A 21043-nucleotide genomic window follows, 5' to 3' on the forward strand; every position below is an offset into this window, starting at 1 on the left:
CAAATAGTCGTTTTCCCATCTATTTCATTTCGTAAATATTTTCACTTAGTTCCCTAATAAAGAACACACACATTTCCGAGGTGAAGAGTGGAGAGATTTGAAAAAAACCGCACCTCGAGACCGCGCAAGTTTGAGAGCCTCTTACAACGAGGTTACTGACCGACTTAATAATACCCTAGGTACAGTCCGGGAAGACCGCTTTTTTTGCCCATCCGGCCGCCAATTCACACGTTGCGCTTATATGCAAAAGCTTGACCCGAGTTCTGTTTCTTTAAATTTTTGCTTTGTTTTTTTGTTGGGCCTCCTGTTGTACATACATGCTATAGTACATCGGTGTCATTAAAATCGTGGGTATCGTGATTATTTTTTTTTTTACTCGTTGATCTTGGCAATGATTCTGCGAAAAATGCTGGTAAGTATCAAGACACCAAGGGGGTCGCATTCGACAGTGTGTGTCGGGTGCTTGGGGAGTAGAGAAACTTACTCGCTGTCGCGGAAGACGTGGTATACGTCGTCGCCGACCTCAACCGGGGAGCCACCATACTAAATCGCACGTTAGCTACCTAGTACTACATAATATATCTGCGTAGATTCTGGTCCTCCTGTCTCGAAGTAAATCTAAACTTACCGAAGGGATCAGCACCCGGTCACCCTGCTGCACGCCCATGGGGAGACGCTTGCCATCCTTGTCAAGGCCGCCGGGTCCGACGGCGAGGACCTTGCCCTCGTTGAGCTCCTTCACGCTGGACTCGGGCAGCAGGATGCCGCTGGCGGTCTTGGCTTCGGACTTGACTCGCTGGATCAAGACACGGTCCAGGAGGGGGATGAGAGACTTGACTGATCGGACGGTAGACTTATTTTCATACCATGTTAGCTAAAAGCCAGGTCGAGGAAAAAAGAAAAAGAAAAAAGACCCAAAGCGCATGGTGGGGTGGAATAAGTGGTGAGATGCGCGCGCATCATATCACATCATATCATAATGCACTTAGTTTGAAGAATTGAGACCTACCATTGTGAAGAAGTAGGTATGTATAGATGTATGTACAGAAGGGGGAGTTTCGTTGAGTTTGTAAAGGTTAAGAAATTTTTCTGTGTCGAAACCGCAAACGAATTGGGAGTTCGAAGGTCTAAATTTGAAGCTATCGCAAAAAGTAGTGGATGGATCTTTGGAAGGCTTTGGAAGCTTCAAGTGGCCGATAGACCCAAACTTTTTACATATTATCTCCTCGGTTTTTCCGAATGCCGGGTCTAACACTGGACCTGTGCCAGGTAGAACCCGCTTATCCGGGGCCAGCCGGATCCTTGCGCACATCCCGCTCAACATGTTACGTAAGCCATATTACCAACATTGAGATACATTGAGATAGGTATATTGAGCTGCATTCTGGGTGGGTACCAAGGTACTTATTGTGTAGAGAACTTATTGACCAAAGACATATTAATATACATGATAGGTATCTCCAATCTTACAAAGAGGCACTATCTAAAATAGAATTGAAATTTACACCTATTAATACCTAAGTTATGCCACGGTTCGCCAGCGGCAAGGTCGTGAAATAGACTATAGAAACTTTATATACCCAAACCTCTATACGCAATAGCATATACTCTAAGTTGTATAATCGCTATGAACCTGAATGGTTTGCACCCTTCCGCTTTGCCGTTAATGACCCCGAAGCTATGACCCCTTAAACGCCGGTATGGTAAACCCGAATTTTCTCCTTTATGCCCAAAATCTTTTTTTTATATGTGCAAAATACTCCGCCGCGATGACCCCTGGGTTCCCGCTCTTCCTATTTACTCGGTGGCGCCGGTGGCTCAAGGACATGCGTGTGATCGTCCGCGTGAATGACTTGCCCGTGAGCGACCTGCCTACAGATAACTGTATCCGATACCCAAGGTTCATCGAGTATCTCAGGCATCTGAGCCCGCTTTTTGGGGTCAATCGTTAACATCCTCCCAATAATGTGTCTGCTTTCCCTTGGAAGCAGCCTCAACAGACGCCACGGACCCCTTATGACTTCCTTCTTTTCCTGATTGTTGGTTCCGTTGCTGCTTGCGGTGTTAGCTCCAGTAGTAGGACCATCGCCACTAGGAGTAGATGGCTCGTTGGGCTTGGAACTTTGCTCCTTCGCGTCATCTTCCGCAAAAATATCGCGCTGTGGAATACTCGTAAGATCGTTCGTAGACCTCGAGGGAAGAACTAGCTTCTTCGGGTCGTGACCGGGAGACGGCTCTGCTGCGAACAGCTTGTATGAATTATCCGACAAGCGCGGGACCTTCCAAGGGAACCTCCGCAGGGACATGCAGCAAAAAATGATCGCAAGAGACCAGATATCCACCGCTTGAGGGTCATACTTTCGTTCGTCATAAACCTCTGGGGCAAGGTAGGGATCGGACCCAACCACACCTGGTGACATGTTAGATCCACAACATAGCTAACCGCGTGATGACATTTGACTTACCAGAAGCAAGGACAACTTCAGTTTCAAAAGGATATCTAAAAACATGGGCACTACCAAAGTCAATAATCTTCATGATGCCGTGCTGGCTAACGACAACATTATCCAATTTCAGATCGCGATGGGCAAGACCCGAGCTGTGAAGGTAGGTTACTCCACTCAGTATCTGTAGAAAGCAGCATGTAATCTCCGCCTTCGACATTTTCCCAGTCATAACTATAGCGAACAGATCGTATGGGGCGTATTCCATGACTTCGTACCATTTTCCCTTCTCTTGGACAATATCGAGCGTCTCAATAATGTTGCCATGATGCAAAGCGGACCCGATGCAGAATTCGGCTGTCAGCTTCTTGACATATTCCTTTTCGGTTTCGTAAGAATGCCTAGGGCGAAATTCCTTCACTGCGAACACTGTATTGTCCTCAGTTCTCTTCATAAGTTTAACGGAGCCGCCGGCGCCAGATCCGAGCACTCGCCCCAGCTTTCCATACTTGGACGTGAGGCCATGGTCGTCGGCAAATGGAACCTGGTAGACTGGCTTAGCTCCCAAAGGAGACGGCGATGCCGGCTTCTTGGGCCTATGATTAACACCAACTTTAAAGAATCGCTTCAGATCAGACATAGATCCGTGTGTACTATGTGTTGTTGAACCAGAACCTGTCTGGTGAAGATCGCCCGACTTGTTCTTATTTGAAAAAAAGCCCGAATGTCTTTTGTCTTGTCTATCTAGCCTGGATAAGTTTGTGGACGAGGAAGAAGGGGAAGCATGTTTCTTTTTCCTAGAGAAAACGAATCGCTGCTCAATGTTGCCACCCGCTTTGTTCTGTATCGGCCGTTTGCTTGCAGCATAAGGATCATTGATATCCCCTTGAGGAGTAAAGGGCCGCGAATAATACTGAGAGGCGGCATTTCTCGAGGGACTGGACTCCCTAGACACAGGTGTGGATTGACCTCCGGGTCCAATGCTAAAAATCGCCTTTCGATGCGAGCGGACAGCGTCCCGTTCGTCTACAGCAGTCGTTCGTTGAGATATAGTGTCGCTGGAGGCAGGTCTGTGTGGTAAAGCCATTCGAGGCGAAGCTGGTCTAGAATCTTGTCCCGATGCTTGCGGTGTTATTGCCTGAGAATCATATCCTCCATCAGAACTAGCAATTCGGACCGACTTTGCGCTTCGTGTAGAAGAATCCACTGCGGAAGTGCCGGCTGGTGTGAGCGGTGGTGACACCAGCTCGGGAGCTTTAGGGCTCAATCGAGGCGACGGATGGCTCATGGGGCTATGGCTATGGCTATGTTGCGGAGTTGCGCTGGGCGTAGTCTCGTTGGAAGCAACCTAAACAAAGACATATTTGTTAGTTATAATGGGAAATCTCATAGAGCCGAATCTAATAAAACCAAATAATTGCTATCGGGACTACAGGTAAAGTAAGGCGCCAATCTTGGCTTTACTCTGGAACGGGAAATGAGGCGCAGCGGTGAACAATATAAAGGAGAATTTCCATCCAACTTTTGCAACCACCGTAGGGAGGGAGCAAGTATCATATATACATAAATTGGGGAGAAAATAGCAAATAGCGTACCCTAGAAGGCGGAAGGGAGACAGGAGCAAATGAATAATTCATCAAGCGCTGCTCTTGAAGCTCAGCGCCTTGAATGGAATTGGTCAGAGCTCGTATTAGATCAATATTGACAGAGCTCTCCCTTCGGGCCTCCGGACTACCGAAGGTCGAGATTGGAGCATCGATTTCGTCAACTATGGACGAGAATCGCACCGATGCACGTTCTGGGGGTTTTACGGAGGCATCGGTACGTTCGGATACATCGTTGGGGCTGTCTAGGAGGTTGGAAACATACATGGTTAGCAATTTAAGACGAGGGAACTTGATTCAGAAAGTAAAACATTGCAGATATAATTTAACTATTGGACGGCTTATAAACAGAAATAATCGTGATTACCTTGCGACTGCTCCGGTTGGCGGCGATCATCAGCATCGCTCGGGGTTGTCATGGCAATTAATATACCGAGGAGCTAGATAACAATAAAATCCAAATGGAGTTAAGATATAAAAAGCTGTCAGCAATTTGGGCCGAGGGATGGCCCCCAAGTAGTGAGTTGATTTTTTTTAATAGCGAAGAGAGAGACAGGTAATAAGTAAAGGATATGGAAAAAGGGGAAAAAAAGAGAAATTTTAGAAGAAAAAAAAAAGCTAAGTGATGATGATATGATGATATGATGTGCCAGACCTGGTAAAAAGGTAGGTCTAAAAGAGATCTCTCTAGGTCTCTCTCTTAAAACTTGTGGGAGAACCTGACTTATGTCCATCATGGTGGGGCAACCTTTTCCTCAAGTAGGTACCTACCTGTTATAATGTAAAGTAGGAAGTAGCTCTCTCCGCTTCTAGACTCCGCTGCCCGCTTGCCCGGCAAGAACGAGAAACTACTAACTAGAAGATATGGGGACGTTGGACGTGGACGCGATAGGTACCTCTAGGTAGGTACCTACCTAGAACCTCCTTTCTAGGATTTGTTGTGCGACTGGAGTGATCAAAGTGACTAAAAGCAATACTATACATATGCAGAACAGATAATCAGTTGTCTTAATCGGGCTGTGAGTATGTTGTGACAGATGTGAGTATTTTACTATGTACAGCTCGGTTCGACCCTGCTTATACGGATCCGTACAAATCCGGCTGTCTGGCAACTGGATGTAGGTACCTAGTGTACATGTACCTTTCCATTGGGCTCTTACCTCGGCGCTTTACCCGGAGTACACCAGACGCATTTCCGGGTTGGTACCTAAGGAAGAGAAAAAGATTGAAGAGTCACTGGAGGCTTGTGAGGGGGCCATGTGGGTCTCTCGTTTATCCTAGTTGGTGGGGACCAAAAAACGTTTCCATCCCGTTTGCGTCTAGATGTTGCAGAGAGATTCCCCAACATGATAGGTCAAGTAGTAGGCTGACAAATAATTCAACGCTCCCAGGGCTTCCCAAAAACGTCAACAGGGGAAGAAAAGTCAAGACGACTTCAGTATTACACTCGGCACTCTCTTTCTCTCTTACTTTTCCACTCTTCAATCATATATACTAATAACATTTACCTAGCTTTATCTACCGAACTAGTTATACTTGTTAGTTAGTTAACTATATTAGGTATACTACCTTAGGTATGTATATCGTAGTTTCTAATAGTTAAGCGACCTAAGCGGTCTAATAATAACTTCATGACTCAAAATTCGATCCGTCCTCACAAATTTTTTTTTCTCTTAGTATTACACAAATTACATTGCGCCCGCCCGTTACGACCCATTACACAAAGAAAGAAAAAAAAAATTAAATGCGGTACAAGTGGTTGTGTACCAGGTTGTCCTAGACTTTTGGTAACATCGAACCTTACATTATACCTACTATACCTTGTACAATACAATACCCAATAACACCGGTAGAGCTATAGGTGTGCCTGGAATTGATTAGCTTGCAGGATCCCGTCCGCGGCGGGACTGTGATCTGCCATGCATTATCAGGGCCAAGATTTTTATCTTCCAACGAATCGCCTAGATAGTTACCACTTATACACTACCAGACTTCCCGCTCAAACGGTATATCCATAGCTTTGGGTCCCGCGACCAATAACTCTTGACTCTTGTCTGTAACCTATCAGAATCATGTCAGCTTTCGAAGACGAATCCGTCTGAGACATCTGTTCGAGCAAGCCTTTTGAGGGGATGTTGGGGTATTGTACAACACGAATTCCGCGAACCGGCGACGCAGCCTTACTATTACTTTAACCATAACGTTATTCAGCATGGGCCGTTCGAAAACAATACGGAATTCAACGAGGTCTAAATAACCAACTTTGAAAACCCCTCAAATCAAGCTTCTATTTGTACGAATACGGGATTTAGTTTGCGCGGTACCACCGGTAATGTTGCGCAAAGTTGTGGCCGGGCCATTTTTGACCCACGTTGTTCTAGATATTCTAGAAGTCATTTGGAAGCCAGCTATATTGTGTCCGAAAAGTGTCTCAAGGATATACGATACGAATTAATAATTGCATCAATTCTTTTCATGTAAAACGTATATATGTCTGGTCTTATTAGGACCTCGTCGATTGGTACATCACGTCATATATACCTTCAGACCTGAAGATCTGGACTTTTCACTTCATCGACGCGATTCTACTGTGAGGTATGTAAGTCGGAGCAAAACCACGCTTTATACCTTGGGTTAGGTAGGTAACACATTGACAGCTGTCTTGGAAGCACCAATGCTACCCTCATACATGTGGAAAGATACCTGAGATAATTCTAACTACTTGTCATCTAATAAGCAACCAGCAATATAGTTTTCATATAGTCACTTATATAGACTATCAATTCTAATATAGACTATATTATAAGTTCCATGAGTGGCGGGGAAGCGACATATCAGTAGCCATCAGGGAGTAGCAGCGCCTTATCTACCCGCAAAAGCATCCGAGACTTCTCGATCATCGTCAGATCCGAAGAGGCAATTTCCAATGTTTCCGTTGCATTAGACGCCATATGCAGGAGCATATCAGGGACTCTGCGTTTGATCCGTGAATTTCGTATAGGTTTGGTAATACATATCAAAAGCTTCGTTTATGCAAACATAACGGAGGCTCCGAAACCGATAATCAACCCTTAGCCCACTCGCCTTAACGCCTGGATGTTACAAAAGGCGACTGAGTCGGAACCGCCTTTCCTTTATGCAATAACGGCAATACCCATTGACTTGGCCTGGAAGATGATGGCCCTGCAAAGACCCTCCAACGGAAGACCGGAGAGACGTAGTTCGGACTGTTTTATCTTGGCGATTTCGTAAACATGTTTTAGAGTAACTGTGCCTACTATTTCGTGTCCCGGCCGGCTAGAAGCCTTTTTCTTCCCCTTCTTGTTGGCCGGTAGGTCTGCCGCATTTCTGAGGAGCCACGAAGTCTGTGGTGTTCGAACATCGAAATGGAAGGATCTGTCTGCTCGAATCGTTACTAGAGTCGGCATCGGCGTGCCTGCTATTATGTGTGCCGTGCGGGCATTGAATTCCTATATACGCATTATTGTCAACCCCGGCGCTTCTATCTAACAACGCGGTCTATCTTTTTTCTTTTTTTTTTTTACCTTGCAGAAATCCATAGACTTAACACCTTTACTTCCAAGTGCGGGACCAACTGGAGGACTCGGGGTAGCTTTTCCAGCTCCCACAATGAGCTTCACAATCTGGTCGCCGCCAAAGGCAGTGGAGCGCGCCTTAGACATTTTGAAGCTGTCGCGCGTGGATTAACGAAGGAGAAGGAAATGGGCGGTTAATCGGTTAATCGTCAATGTTCTTGGTTTAAAAAAAACTTCCCCAATATGTTTCGATCCAATGGTGGATGCTTAAGATTTCTTGCATCAGCCACAATTGAGTTTTTGAGTGCGCCGCAACCTTAATTAAAATCCGATTTACCGTACGGCCGTCTACTTAGTGTCCCGACTCCGTAGTGTCCACATGTATTGTACCTGATGAAGTACCTAGGTACAATACATGCATCTCTACATACATGAATAAGGGACCCGTGGACCTCGCGGGAGTGGAGTGTCAGGTACAAAGGAGGTACCTAAACTTTATTCAAGGACCCCGCCAAAATATCGAATGGAACTTCCGTCTTTCTCTCTACCTACCTAACCTTAGGTAACTACACTAATTAAGGGCATATGTATTTTTCCTAACGATCTACAACTTATCACCGCTCTTTTCCCCTTTTCATTTCTTTCCCCTTTAGTCATCCTATATTACCTCCTTTTTTTCACTTATCTATCATCAACACCACCTATAAACAGATTGTCTCGTTTTCTGCATCATGTTCAACTGGGCGAAGCAAACGTCAGCAGCAAATTTCCCTAGTCCCCGTACCTAGGGTATTCAACTAACTGGTGGCCTAGTCTGGCTAATGTCGTGGGCACGGAAGAGCCCATTTACGGCCCTTCGGCCATAAGATCAGTGGCCGAAGATGCCAAAACGACGCCGTACACGGAGTTAACCAGGGACGACATGAAATGGGAGGCCATGGACTCGACCTGCGTCGAGAGCCAGACCTTTTATTTCATGGCAGACAACGGCCCCCTAGCTTTTGCTCAGGTTATCTACAGCAATGTGGTGTATGAGTTTTCAACCGCCCAGCTGCCTCTCAATCTAACTGACATACCTTGAAAGTGGCATCCGCACCACTTGCCAGTTCAACTGCAAGATCTTCTATACCGACGGCTCGAAACCTCTATGGAGTTCCTCGCCCCTAAATCACGCCGAGTTCAGCGAAGATAAAACATGCTTTTTCGCAACCGATTGCGCCGTAGAACTATCCCCGGATGGAAACTCTTACACAATCAAGTCGATGAATGACCCCCAGTGTATCGTCAACCTCAAAATAACAAAGGTGGCACCTGGCTTCGTAGTCGGCAAGAATGGCAAGACCTTGTACGGTACCGACTTATCCCGCCCGTGGGGCTCCATGCGACATGCGTTTTGGCCAAGGTGTTCAGCTGAGGGAAGCGTTATGACGAAGAATGGACCCATCGACTTCAAAGGAAAGGCGTTCCTTTCCCACGCTCTGCAGGGCATGAAGCCCCACCATTTGGCAGCCCGATGGAATTTCCTCAATTATCAAGGTCCGACATATTCCGCAATTATGATGGAGTTCACCACACCACCGTCCTACGGAACAACCGTTGTAGATGTGGGTGGAATCGCCAAGGACGGGGAGATTGTTATTGCTGGGCCGAACTGCGGCGCCAAACACCTCAAGACAAAGCAGGACACCGAGAACGACTGGCCCGAGCCTACCGACATCAAGTTTAGTTGGTCTGGCACCACAAAGGATGGAAAGTCCGTCGAGGCCGTTATCGAATGCGCCATGGGCGAGAGAGTTGACAGGATTGACGTCATGGCCGAGGTTCCTGGCTTTGTCAAGAAAATTGTCGCTAATGCAGCAGGAACTAAACCATACATCTACCAAGTAAGTTTACAGAGGGAGCATGGTTGAAAAGCATTTAATCTCTAACTTTGGATATAGTTCTTCCCCCACAACATCCCTACTGTGCTGAAGCTCAAGATTGGGGATCAGGAGATTACCGAAGAGGGACGGCTGTTCAGTGAAGCAACTTTCATATCCGCAACGGAGTAATTCAGCAATAATCAGAATGAAGCATAATACACTTGCTTAACGCCGATAAAATGAGCGAGACAGAATAACGACCAGCATCGTCGCCTTTAGAGCATAGGTGCTTGGTTTCAGCGCCGCATTCTATTAGAGAGGTTTGGCTACGCTATATTTGCTTGCGTTCGGGTTAGCATACGGTCAGGATATTGCATGAGAAACGAGTTTGGGGGTACTAGAGTCCTTGATAGAAGTACATGATCACTCGTTGAGATGCCAAGGTGTAAACTACCTCTTTTTCGAATTCCACCATTCGAAGCCATGTACTATCTACCTATAGTTTCTAGGTTGCATTAATAAGGATATCTCATATAAATACAATAACCTAATTGCTCTTGGAAGCCTTGCACGCAACATAAGAAGTCGGTGTTAAAAGCAATTCAACGGACTAGTAATTATGTACCTCGTTTGTATCAATATACACACTGACACATACAAGACACCGAAATGCCGGTATTTTACGTATCGAATTGGTACCTATATGAAACGTCATAAGCGTCTGACGCTCCGTTACACCAACTCCAGGCAGCTAGCTACCCCGCTCTAGATGTTCATATTCATGTGGTAGGGAAGAATGGGACAGAACTTTTGAGCCGTTGGTCTTATCGATACAGAAATAATCCCTACAATTTCAAGTTTCACAGGTTGATTCTCCCCCATGTCCCCTCTAAAACTCCACATCTCTTTTTACCTTAGGTATTATCTTATCTCACCTAACCTAACGCGCCTCGATTTACGTACCTACATACTAGTTAGAACTTAAACTGTAACTCGAAGGAAGCCCCCCCCAAAAAGAGTTCGCGTTGTCTTTCGTTGGTTCGTCCGGCGCCAAAGCTACCTAGTCCATAGGTACCATCCCTGTGGGACCGCTAGCTTTTTTTTTTTTTTTTTGTTCTCACTTACCCTATCGAAAATGCCGGGCAAAAACGTGGCTGGAGGAGGGAAAGGAGGCAAGGGTCTCGGTGGGAAAGGAGTAAATTCACCCTAGCTCCCATTCTTTTTCTTCTATCTTGTCTACCTAGTTAGACGCGATGGCTTGAAACGCTAACTTTTGCTGTTGCTTTGCAGGGGATCAGGCGTCACCGGTAGGTAACATACATCAGATTAGAATAGAATACCTACCTACCTACCCTGTTAATCTAACCTATGCGTATAGTAAGATACTTCGCGATAACATCCAGGGCATTAGTAAGCATTGCATACATTAGATAGATACCCGTCTTTCGTTAGGGAATTCCATATATATAAGTTCAACGGGTCGTGCGGATAACTAACGTATAACCCGATTTCTAGCTAAGCCCGCTATCAGGTATGTCATGCCATGTCTCTTAACGAACACCCGTTACATACTCGAAATCCAGTCTACCGGTAGCATCACTCACTCATCTCACCTCACCTCACCCTACCTCACCTTACCTCACCATCTAATCTATACATTATACCTATACCATTCATCCCGTGTAACCAGTTAGCTCTAACATTTACGACAGACGGCTAGCCCGTAGAGGTGGCGTCAAGCGAATATCCGCTCAGATATACGACGAAGTCCGATCAGCCTTAAAAGCGAGGCTCGAAGAGGTATGTATATACCTACCTACACGTACCTAACACCTAATGCAAGGAACTCGCGTGGCGCAACCTCGATTTGTTTGCTTACTCGCTCGCTGGCTCACTTTGCCCTTGTATGTATGTATGTATGCATCGTACTAAACTGCGCCCCGTCCCGGGGGAAACCACAGATCATACGTGATTGCGTCGTGTACACCGAGTACCGCCAGAGGAAAACCGTCACCATCAACGATGTGCGTTATCCTCGTTGCCTTTTTCTTTGGTTTTGATATATTAACTTTAAACTCCCTCTTTTTTTCTAATTCGTATTTTAGGTCATACATTCGTTGAAACGATTGGGTCGTCCTATTTACGGATTCGACGATGTTAACGGAGGACCTCAGAAGACTAAACCGGCAAAGGCTGGTCGCACATGAGAGAAATGCCTAGCTACCATGTTTGTTCAAAATAAGCTCGCTTTTTCTTGAATGGTCTGATTGAGACTACTGGCGTATTGGTGGGGGTGGCTATGGGATTGACTTCACAACCTGTGCTCTTTTAACTGCAGTTGGGACCATTGGCTAGAAACATTAGCTAGCAACCGGGAGCTCATGGGACATTTAACAGTATCACTACACGACTACTTGGGAATCATAGAAAATGATTAAGTCTCTCAAAGAAAGCTCTCATAATTTCTTCTTGAATAAAAGATTGATTTATCTATAATAAGGCTAAGGCATTTCTAATAAACGAACGGGGGTATTGATCATACGCTGTAACTTAACCAGATAACCGCCAAACGCCAACCGACCGTCCCTACAAATCTCTTATAGTTTTCGTCTTCGTCTACTACCCTCCCACTCGCTCAGAACTCTTTCTAACGCCTTTGCGGCTCGCTGCTCGTCCTTTCTAAATGGCCCGTTGAACGCTTCGGGTAGCACCATAGTGCTATTGGCGTGCTCCTTCGCAAATCCAATCTCGGCGTCCCTGCCGCATTTTTCTCTCGTCACTTTGACGGCTTCGTGAAGCATATCGGAACCGACGCCCTTATGCCGATACTTCAACTTGACCGTCCAGGCTCGAATTATGCCCTTGCCCCCTCTCAGCATCGAATTTCGGTTCCGCTTCTTCCCGGCTAGGCTCGGGTTCGGCTCGAGCCGTAATACCAGAGCACCAATCAGATCGCTTCCAAACCGCACGCCGATCACGGTGTCCTCCTCGCCATCCTCGGATACCATCCAACTCCATTTCATGCTTTCGGCTACCTGGATGTACTGGCCCGTAAAATACCGGATGGTCATCAAATAAGTCATGATCACCCCGGAATGTAACATCAGCGCCGTGCCGAGGTCGCGCTTTATGCGCCAGGAGTACTCGTACGCGATGCCGAGGCACACGGCCAGAATAGCCAGTAAGTAGGGGTGGAAAATTAAATGGTACGAAGAGGACTGCCTCTGCTGGGCTATCGAGTCCGTGACCAGATTCAGCGCATCCAGCTTGTCGGTCTTGCCGTCCAAGGTACCCACAGATAATGGTGGAAGATCCGGTGGTACTGGGTGTGTAGGTGGATCAATCGTCACAAACGGTAACGGCGAAGGCGGCGGGAGCCTACTTGATGGTGCTGGCTCCATATCCGGCGTTGATATCGCCGAGGGATTGACAACGAGATTCGCCCGGAGGAAGAAGAAGAATGCTGTTGGCCGGAGGTGCTGATCAGCTTTACCGAAGCTAATGTATTTTACTTTATCTTTCTTTCTTTTCTTTCTTTTTTTTTCTTTTGTTTTGTCTTACGTCGGAATCGAATAGTCGGGTTTTGTTTCCCACCTCGTCCAACTCATGCGATTTTTGCGACTGGCAGATGTGAGGTGAGAGTTACACCATGTCACTCATGAAAAGGAAAAGCATGGAATGTGAGGGCGGAAATTGAACTTTCAATTTGAGACAAACCAAAAGACGAGGCAAAACAAGACCAACTGTCCGAAAATGACTTATGAGTTTGAGAGTATTTAAAGAAAAAAAAATCATCGTCTACTCACCTGTACTAGTCTTTAAGCCCGGCACCGCGTTCATTCTGTCCATAACGGTGCCGGGCCCATAGCAAGCATTCAGGTCTAACTCTCGTGCCACGTGCGCCATCTCGACGTTGTGTGTGGTTAGCCTAAGTTTGAGGCGGACAATTTTTCTTCAAAAAAAAGTTTTGCCTGCTTTAAGAGTAAATATAAATCATTTCTTTCAATGCAACTTAAAAGTGTAAGAATTACCAACTGCTTGGAATCTCCAGGGTCTCAGACCCCAGAAAAGAGAAATTGAATAATATAAAGAAAAATAAATAAATGTTGACAAGCTCGATAAGGTGATGAATAAGTTGGTTCCTTGGCACCACAAGCAAAGCTCGAGATGGAGGGGTGAGGGGTGAGGTGAGTGAGTATTCGGGTTAGGGTTGATTAATGACGATAACGTCAAGAAAAGCAACAAGTTATTGTTAAGATGAGATGAATCGAGAATGAGAATAATGGAGAAATGAAGAGACGAAACGACAGAAATATAATTGGCAAAGCGTCCGCGGTCTTGGCTGGAATGCTTATATGTCTGGGGTTGTCGCAAGATAGTTCGCAGATAAACCAAAGGCCGTTTCCGTTTTCCCTATAAGGACCGCTGCACTGATGACATCGTCCCGCGGGGGACGCTCCTTACCAGTCGATCACCGGGTGGTTATCTGATAAGAGTTAGGGATAGGCGAATAAGATGGTCGAATAGGAGGTTATAGACGACGCCACTATGCGCTTGTCACAAGCACGAAATCCCGTCTATACCATTATCGTTCGTCTTGGATGGTTGTCCTCGTGAGATAGAGCAGATAGACCGTACCAGAACCATGGATCGCGAGAGGGTTTTTTCTCATGTTATACAGCCGTTTCGAGACAGAGGCTGTCGAAACTAGCGGGGGCCTAGACCATCCCTAGCTGAGTTTTAAAAAATGGTTCGTTGTGTGTGGCAGCTATTGTCCACTTAGTCCACTTAGTCCACACAAGTCCACTCACGTACTCTCACGTACTCTCACGTCCACTCACATCCACTCAAGTCCCCTACTATGTACAGTCTTCCTAGCCGAGTTAGGGTCCCGGGTTCCTCGTCTACCAACTATGTAAAGAGTATCGACATATTTGTCGATCGCCCTTCAGATCGTAGATGGAGATGATGGCGTGTCCCCTTGCTAGTCAGGAAGATAGTTAGGAAGATCAATGGATGGTGGTAACCCCGGCGTGTCCGGCGTTAAAATTGAAGCCAACAAGAGCTATCAAAAAAAGTCGCATCTTCCTCGTGGGGTGGAATAGCGAATCCCATGATTCTGGTCGGGGGAGTGCCAAGATCCATTTGGAGGGTTAGACATTGATAAGAAACGGATTGACCCTAGTACGAAGTACGAAGGCGCGGGGGGGAAAGGGAAGGGGACCAAACGAAGAGCAGGAGTCGGACTTGCGTTTCTTGAAACGTCGAACGCGTAATATTTGGGAACGAATCGACTCGAGACCAACAAACCCTAGTCTCACCGTAAGAGCTCCAATAGGTGCGTCATGATCATCAAGGTCAACCCTCTACTAGAGAAAAGAAAAGGAATAAAAAAAATAATAATAAATTGCGCAAAACCAGGGTTGCAAATCAGTCGACGCCGAACGGATAGACAACGGGGTTGACAAGATCCAATGATATATCTACTCCTGCATACTAACAAGCATACTAATAAACGAACCCACTTGCATATGCAGTCGGTATTGCGACGTAGAATAGATGCAACATAGAAGCCGATTTAGGGGACTTGCCTGTGCTTCGGTGACGCAATAAACATTTGACCAATACCGAAAAAGAGCTTGGTAAGAGGTATTGCTTTAATAAAGAAGAAGAGATATAGGAGTTTCGATATTAAAAACCACACGATCCTCACTTTTTTAAGAAAGTGGCTTCTTCAGTCCATACTCAAGGTTATGCTATGTTATGTTATGTTATGTACATACGATGAAGGTATTAATAAGACGAGAAGAAGTTGGTTAGTTTTCGATATGACTGGTGTGGAAAGAAGGTAAGAAATGTCATGTCATACATTGGATCCATGAACCTGATGCATAGGTGATCAGCTAATGTATCAATAATATGCTCAATAACCTATCGGTTACAGAATTGATTTTTACCGATGCTCACTTGTGGAATTTCCTCTCGAACGATATATATGTCTTATGCTATGCCCATATCCATTGCTACTGATCAAACGAAGTTGCATACGTTATACAGGTCTACCTAGGTACCTAGGTAGTTACCTAAAAACCTGCAAGTCCTACTTCGATGTCCTTACATAAACCAGACCTTGGGTTCTTAAGGACATCGACATTGTAGAACCTGAGCCACTTCTTGGAAGGAAGAAAAAAAAATCACAGCCACCGACCAGCCGCCTCGTGCCACAACATCTCTCGTACAAGTCCGGGGCATGGCCTAAGCTCCAAGACCACATTACATGTAGGTTCCCAAAATTCAAGTTTCCTTATCCCCGTCAATCCCCCCCATGCCGCTTTTCCCAGCCCTACAAGGCGGTGATAGATCACCATCTCACCATATCAAGCCACCCCCGGACACAGCATCGTTTCGCTCCCCCTCTAGAAAATAGTTATGCAGCCAGCAAACATGGCTCATGTTAGAAATTCAATTCCCTTTTCCATACCTGTCTGTCTAACAGAAGCTAACAGAGCTGATTTGTTGCGTGCGCATGGTTCAAAAGCCATTCGTTTATGCGGATCTTACCGTTCCTCTCTCTTACCGTTTTCTTCATGGGATGCCCGAACATGCCCTAAAACTATTTGGGATATTTGGGAACAGACAAGCTTATCGTCATGACTTTCCCCGGTAGGTTATTACTGCGATTCCGTGGTATTGGGTTGCTTCCAGTAGATACCTATCACCAAGGAGTTCCCGAGATTTACTAGAACACTCATACGTCCAAATCCGAGAAGTTTGATGAAGGGGATCTGCAGTCGAGCTCTCAAACTCGAATAGGGGCGCTTTCTGGCTTTATCCTTAAGCAATTGTGTCCCTTTACGCTACGCTTCTGATTGGACCACGCCCGAGTCCTGCAGTCAGCAGAGCGATTCCCACTCAGCTGGCTTTTGCATCTGAGTACAAGGCGTAATTTGGGGTCCATTCTGCCTTGTTGCCTGCGTACTTCACCGAGTTGGATTTTGGCCCCCAACTCCATCGCTTGCACTCTCATGCAGCCCTGTGAGCCGCGAACGGTAAGATAAACGCACTGCCGATAGTAATTACAAGGGGAGGTCCTGAGGGAGCCTGCTAGTGGTTGCCAATGGCTGGATCAGTTCTTATTAGTCGGTCTTCGTTACCGCTGATCCTAGGGTACAAGTACTGCTGCACCTGCACCGATACCAAAAAGTCCTACATCGTCATGTTCAGGGTAGCAGAAACAATTTTCTAGATTCTTTCAAAAATAAAGGCATGGATCTGGTGGCGATCCATCTGGCCCCGACTTCTCTCATTCCGTTCAAGTGCTAGTCTTCTATAGACAAGACCGTCTGTTGTAGCAATGGATCCCAAAAAGAGCTTTGCCGCTACTGAGCCGGCATCTTCTATTGATGTCACTTTGTTCGATTCAGACCCGCCGGTCGGGCAACACGCGACAGTACAGACCCCTTCCCCCGACTCAAGGCGACGGTCGAATTCGAGCCTACGATCGGAGTCTAACCTACAGGTGCCATCACCATGCGCGTGAGTAGCGACGGGATATTATCCTAGTTCTGAACATACTAACCTCTCAAGGACTCGAGAGATTCCAGGGGAGGAATGTGCATTGCAGAGATTCATCGTATGGGCAGCCGTCAAGCGAAACAAATCGGTTCGAATGGCAGCAAGCGAGCGTCTAAAATGCCCTCTTCTCTTGTGCGGAGAGCGATTCGACGACCATGAGGAGATGCTAAGACATCTGACTAAGTGCCAACACCTCAAAACTGGTGAATACGTATGCTACGACTGCATGAAAATCGAACGATATAACGATGGGAAATGTCGGTGTTGTACGGGCCATCCGACTAGGCGAAGACGTATTATGAACATGGCCAGGAGCTTCTTCTCGAATATAGGCAACAAGACACAAAAGATGCCGCATTCTAATTTCCAGGAAGATATCACAGCACCTCCCCCTAGCTACGATTCTCTCGTAATCGATCTAGAAGAGCAAAGTGAGCGTCAGCAGCACCAAGAACAGCCACGACAACAGGAATCCCAGCCTCGTCCTCAGATAGAACTGAATGGTACAGAAATACACGAGTTAGACTCCAGACAAATGCTACCGACAGCTGAGCTCGACCCCGTTAACTATGCCACACAACCTGTAGATTTCCCCACGACCCCAGATCGACCACATAATGCTACACCGGGGATTACGGTGCCCTCCCAAACAGCCAAACTTCCGAGGCACAGTGAACCCTTATCGCAATACTCAATACAACAACTTCATCAAGACATGTCCATGCCTCCACCTAATTTAATGCCGACAACTTCAGGGGGAAGTCGACCCTCTTTAGCCTTAGATACTCACATAGACCGTTATAGGAATGTTCCCCGTACCAAGCGCCTCTCCCCAAGTTCGTCGCTTCGATCGACTAAAAGCTCGCATAACATATCGCCAGTCACTCCTTGGAGTGCAACGTCCAACAGTTCGGGAGCCTGGACCATGGGCTCAAGTATCGGCACCGCAATGACATCTCCGATAACACCCCTGAGTCCAAACAATCTTTTCCCAGCATCCCAACCGGAAGAAATGTCGACTGCAGTAAAGCCCACAGCCCCATGTCCAGAAGACACGTGTAACTATATGGTCAACGGCATGTTTGAATTACCAGGCGATGACTTGTTATCCATACCCCGTGGATTGTCTGATCCGATGTTATTTTCTTTTGAGCCTAAGGACAACTATTCATGGATGCAGTCTGTTGATACAGAAATCTCTCTTTCACCATCCGTCAATATGATGTTCGCAGGATCCAATCCGAAGCCCACAAACATACCGTCCGAATTCCTCGACCCGTCAGATCGTAGCCCAGAGACCAGGACTCTTGTCGAGACGGCTTGGGTCGCCTTACAGGAGCATATCTCGTCTTCAAGACATAAACTGTCGCACATCGAAGGAAACCCGTTGGTCGAACGACTTCAAACACAGTCACCAAAAACCGTCGCATTAAACGGCCTCTCGAGCCTAAGAAGGATGCTACAAGGGGATAACATTATAGACGCGTTTGACTACCTCTGTTTTATACATCTCATTTACGCCTTCTCCCTTGTGATCCACGAAAACGACCTTGCAACTCGTTGTAGCGCACTGTACCAACAAGCCCTTTCTTATCGGCACTTTCTGGAACCAAACTATCGCGATTACTATACGCAAATCGTGATAGAAATATGGCAACCTATGCTAGAGGAACAATCACAAGTCTTTAGAGCAGCCCGTACAGATGTATCGTCAAGTAGCAAGGGTAAAGAGCCCGAGTATCGAACAAGCTCGAGAGTTAATTTTGAAATCGACCCTCTCGTTGCCGTAGGGCAGAATTTTCTTGATGGTAAGCCGGATCGAAAGTGCTACCAGAACAATCCTATTAACTTATCAATAGATCTAGATAATTCCGTCATGACCGGTGGTCCACCAAGGTCAGATGAAGTCTTCACATCTCACCTCTATTCCACTCATGTAGCAGCAACGCAGCCAAATTCTTTAGATGACAGTCCCTTTGCAATAACAGCCAGTTATATTGTTCAAGACTTGACTACCGGATTCCAACATTCAGACATGTTATTAACAAGACTGGGAGAAATCAAGCGAAAGATTCGGTCCGGGGAGATCACCTACGTTCGCAAACTTGAACTCGCGATATTGCAAGCCGGTAAAGTAAGTCTTCCCTCCATTAGACCAGATACAAGAATCGAATTGCTCTAAACGGCCGTAACTGCCGATCTTTCTAGCAAAAGTCCAGTCTACAAAATTCACTTTTCGTATGGTTTCTGACAATGAATACAACAGACTTCTTTGGATTCTCCCAGCCTCTTTAACGACTACATCCCACAAGTTAGAAGATTTTGTGACCCGATTTATCCCGAGCAAAGATCTCCATCGAGAACATTATATCAGACTATGGGAATATCGTTGATGGAAGATATAATTCAAAAAATCACGTCCGATACTCAACATATGCAGGAAAATCCTCCCGAATTTACGCTGGAGCTATCTGAACCGGGGTATAATCCATTTCTCGATGCGTTCAACTTTGAAAGCAACACCGGGATTGATGGAAATTTCTTCATAAACCTGGGTACCAGCTCTTCTCAACAAAACCAAACAGTGCTTCCAGGCACTCCGAGTTTCAACCCGGAGCTTGGCCCCATGGACCTTCAAGACATGAACACTAGTGTTCCGCCACCTACCATTACGACTGCAGCTTTCGCCAAAACCGCATCTCACACAAGCACACCTGATAATTCCTTCACATCTCCGCCCGGCCTCCCACACCCAATCAATGTTCCAACTAGGCCAAAGCCTCTCTCGCCGGCTCATATCGAATCACCAAAGTCGATATCCTCCTCGGCCCAGAAGATGGAAGCAAATGATGCCTGTGACGTGTGCGGATACCGTCCAAAGGGAGATCCGCAATGGTTCAAGGGCAGCATGGCAAAGCACAAGAAGATGCAGCATTCAGCGGGCCCGCCGGTAATATACAAATGCCCCTATCCCGGCTGCACTAGCCAATACAAGAACCGCCAGGATAATCTACGCCAGCACCAGATCGACAAGAACCATTTCGTCGGCGACGAGGCAGGCCGGAGACCCAGCAAGAGGAAGAAGTACTCCCCGGAAGAGTAGATGAGATGATGGTACTACGAACGCGAAAATATGATATGATGACCTTGGGACGGCAAATTCTTATCTCAGTATAATATGGGTTCTGCATCAGTTAGGCGTCTGGATCGGCGATATACATATTTGGGTGGCTTCTTTTCGTCGTTTCCCCCCCCCCTTTCCTCCCCTCCCTCCGAACTTAACCCCCCTCCTCCTTTTTTGGCTAAGGCTAGGGACAATTGAGATGGGGAGGGCTATTTAGAGATACCACTGCGTATTTATAGAGAAGATAGATATAAGCCGAAAGGCGCTCTACACCAGCAGGAAATGTGATTAAAACAGCTGGGCTGGATATACACGATTGCGAAATTCGTATTTTAGAACGTCTATGTTTTTTGTTTTGTTTATTTCAACCGAGTTTGGTTCAATACCCTACACAATACCAGGTAGCTAACTGCCCAATCTACTTGCATCACCACCTCTTGTGTAAAACTGGTGGCGATATCCAAGAAGAAGACATATACAGATGATTACCTACCTGTACCTTAGGCCCTAGGTAGGCAGGTAACGATATGATATCCTCGCACATCCGCGTAACAACTTTCAGATACCCACCTAGATATCTTAGGTAGGTACATAAAGTACCACATAACGCCGTTCGGAACCCCCTTCCGAATGGGATTCGGACTGAGCCCGGTTTTGCTGTGCTCAGCAGGATTAAGGGGTTCAGGGGGGATTTGAAAAGAAAAAAAAGACAACAAGAAAACAAGAAAAGATAACAAAAACGAAACGAAACAAAGCTGCAGTTTACCCGCTTCCTTGGCGCAGCGCATGAATTATCGTTACTAAGCGATGTGCATGGGCAAAATCTCGTAGGGCTGGGGGGTTTGGCGGGTTCGGTGGGCGAGGAAGTGGATGGGTGGGTGGTCGGACCTGGCGGCCC

General features: G+C 46.4%; 7 protein-coding genes across 7 annotated transcripts; 3 read left to right on the forward strand and 4 right to left on the reverse strand.

The window, feature by feature from the left end:
• Positions 1-6: 6 nt before the first annotated feature.
• F4812DRAFT_418355 (chaperonin Cpn10) lies at positions 7-1170 on the reverse strand. The gene is made up of 4 exons (XM_047933242.1): positions 1010-1170; positions 629-853; positions 485-543; positions 7-397 (listed from the first exon to the last, which is right to left on the reverse strand). Exons 1-4 carry the CDS (start codon positions 1010-1012, stop codon positions 373-375), a joined length of 312 nt encoding a protein of 103 aa, XP_047792931.1. The 5' UTR covers positions 1013-1170; the 3' UTR covers positions 7-372.
• Positions 1171-1642: 472 nt separating this feature from the next.
• On the reverse strand, positions 1643-5092 carry F4812DRAFT_272315 (Pkinase-domain-containing protein). Its single transcript, XM_047930918.1, has 4 exons — positions 4416-5092; positions 4040-4293; positions 2466-3792; positions 1643-2410 (listed from the first exon to the last, which is right to left on the reverse strand). The coding sequence occupies exons 1-4, from the start codon at positions 4465-4467 to the stop codon at positions 1794-1796; spliced, it is 2250 nt and encodes a 749-aa protein (XP_047792932.1). The 5' UTR covers positions 4468-5092; the 3' UTR covers positions 1643-1793.
• A 1704-nt stretch (positions 5093-6796) lies between these two features.
• On the reverse strand, positions 6797-7865 carry F4812DRAFT_418364 (ribosomal protein L11). Its single transcript, XM_047933243.1, has 2 exons — positions 7594-7865; positions 6797-7518 (listed from the first exon to the last, which is right to left on the reverse strand). The coding sequence occupies exons 1-2, from the start codon at positions 7729-7731 to the stop codon at positions 7183-7185; spliced, it is 474 nt and encodes a 157-aa protein (XP_047792933.1). The 5' UTR covers positions 7732-7865; the 3' UTR covers positions 6797-7182.
• Positions 7866-8108: 243 nt separating this feature from the next.
• Positions 8109-10030, forward strand: F4812DRAFT_418368 (oxidative stress survival, Svf1-like protein). The gene is made up of 4 exons (XM_047933244.1): positions 8109-8338; positions 8398-8613; positions 8669-9467; positions 9525-10030. The coding sequence occupies exons 1-4, from the start codon at positions 8316-8318 to the stop codon at positions 9633-9635; spliced, it is 1149 nt and encodes a 382-aa protein (XP_047792934.1). The 5' UTR covers positions 8109-8315; the 3' UTR covers positions 9636-10030.
• Positions 10031-10225: 195 nt separating this feature from the next.
• F4812DRAFT_272359 (histone-fold-containing protein) lies at positions 10226-11848 on the forward strand. Its single transcript, XM_047930919.1, has 7 exons — positions 10226-10641; positions 10737-10753; positions 10825-10856; positions 10962-10977; positions 11159-11246; positions 11408-11470; positions 11552-11848. Exons 1-7 carry the CDS (start codon positions 10582-10584, stop codon positions 11651-11653), a joined length of 378 nt encoding a protein of 125 aa, XP_047792935.1. The 5' UTR covers positions 10226-10581; the 3' UTR covers positions 11654-11848.
• Positions 11849-12043: 195 nt separating this feature from the next.
• On the reverse strand, positions 12044-13352 carry F4812DRAFT_456629 (uncharacterized protein; the record flags this gene model as incomplete). The annotated part of the gene is made up of 2 exons (XM_047937022.1): positions 12044-12909; positions 13253-13352. The coding sequence occupies 2 exons, from the start codon at positions 13350-13352 to the stop codon at positions 12044-12046; spliced, it is 966 nt and encodes a 321-aa protein (XP_047792936.1).
• Positions 13353-16637: 3285 nt separating this feature from the next.
• Positions 16638-20385, forward strand: F4812DRAFT_272571 (uncharacterized protein). The gene is made up of 4 exons (XM_047930921.1): positions 16638-16982; positions 17034-18829; positions 18881-19155; positions 19288-20385. The coding sequence occupies exons 1-4, from the start codon at positions 16801-16803 to the stop codon at positions 20122-20124; spliced, it is 3090 nt and encodes a 1029-aa protein (XP_047792937.1). The 5' UTR covers positions 16638-16800; the 3' UTR covers positions 20125-20385.
• The last annotated feature ends 658 nt before the right edge of the window (positions 20386-21043 follow it).

The sequence above is a fragment of the Daldinia caldariorum genome, assembly GCF_022478825.1.
Source record: "Daldinia caldariorum strain CBS 122874 unplaced genomic scaffold F4812scaffold_3, whole genome shotgun sequence".
In the NCBI taxonomy this organism is placed as follows: Eukaryota; Fungi; Ascomycota; class Sordariomycetes; order Xylariales; family Hypoxylaceae; genus Daldinia; species Daldinia caldariorum.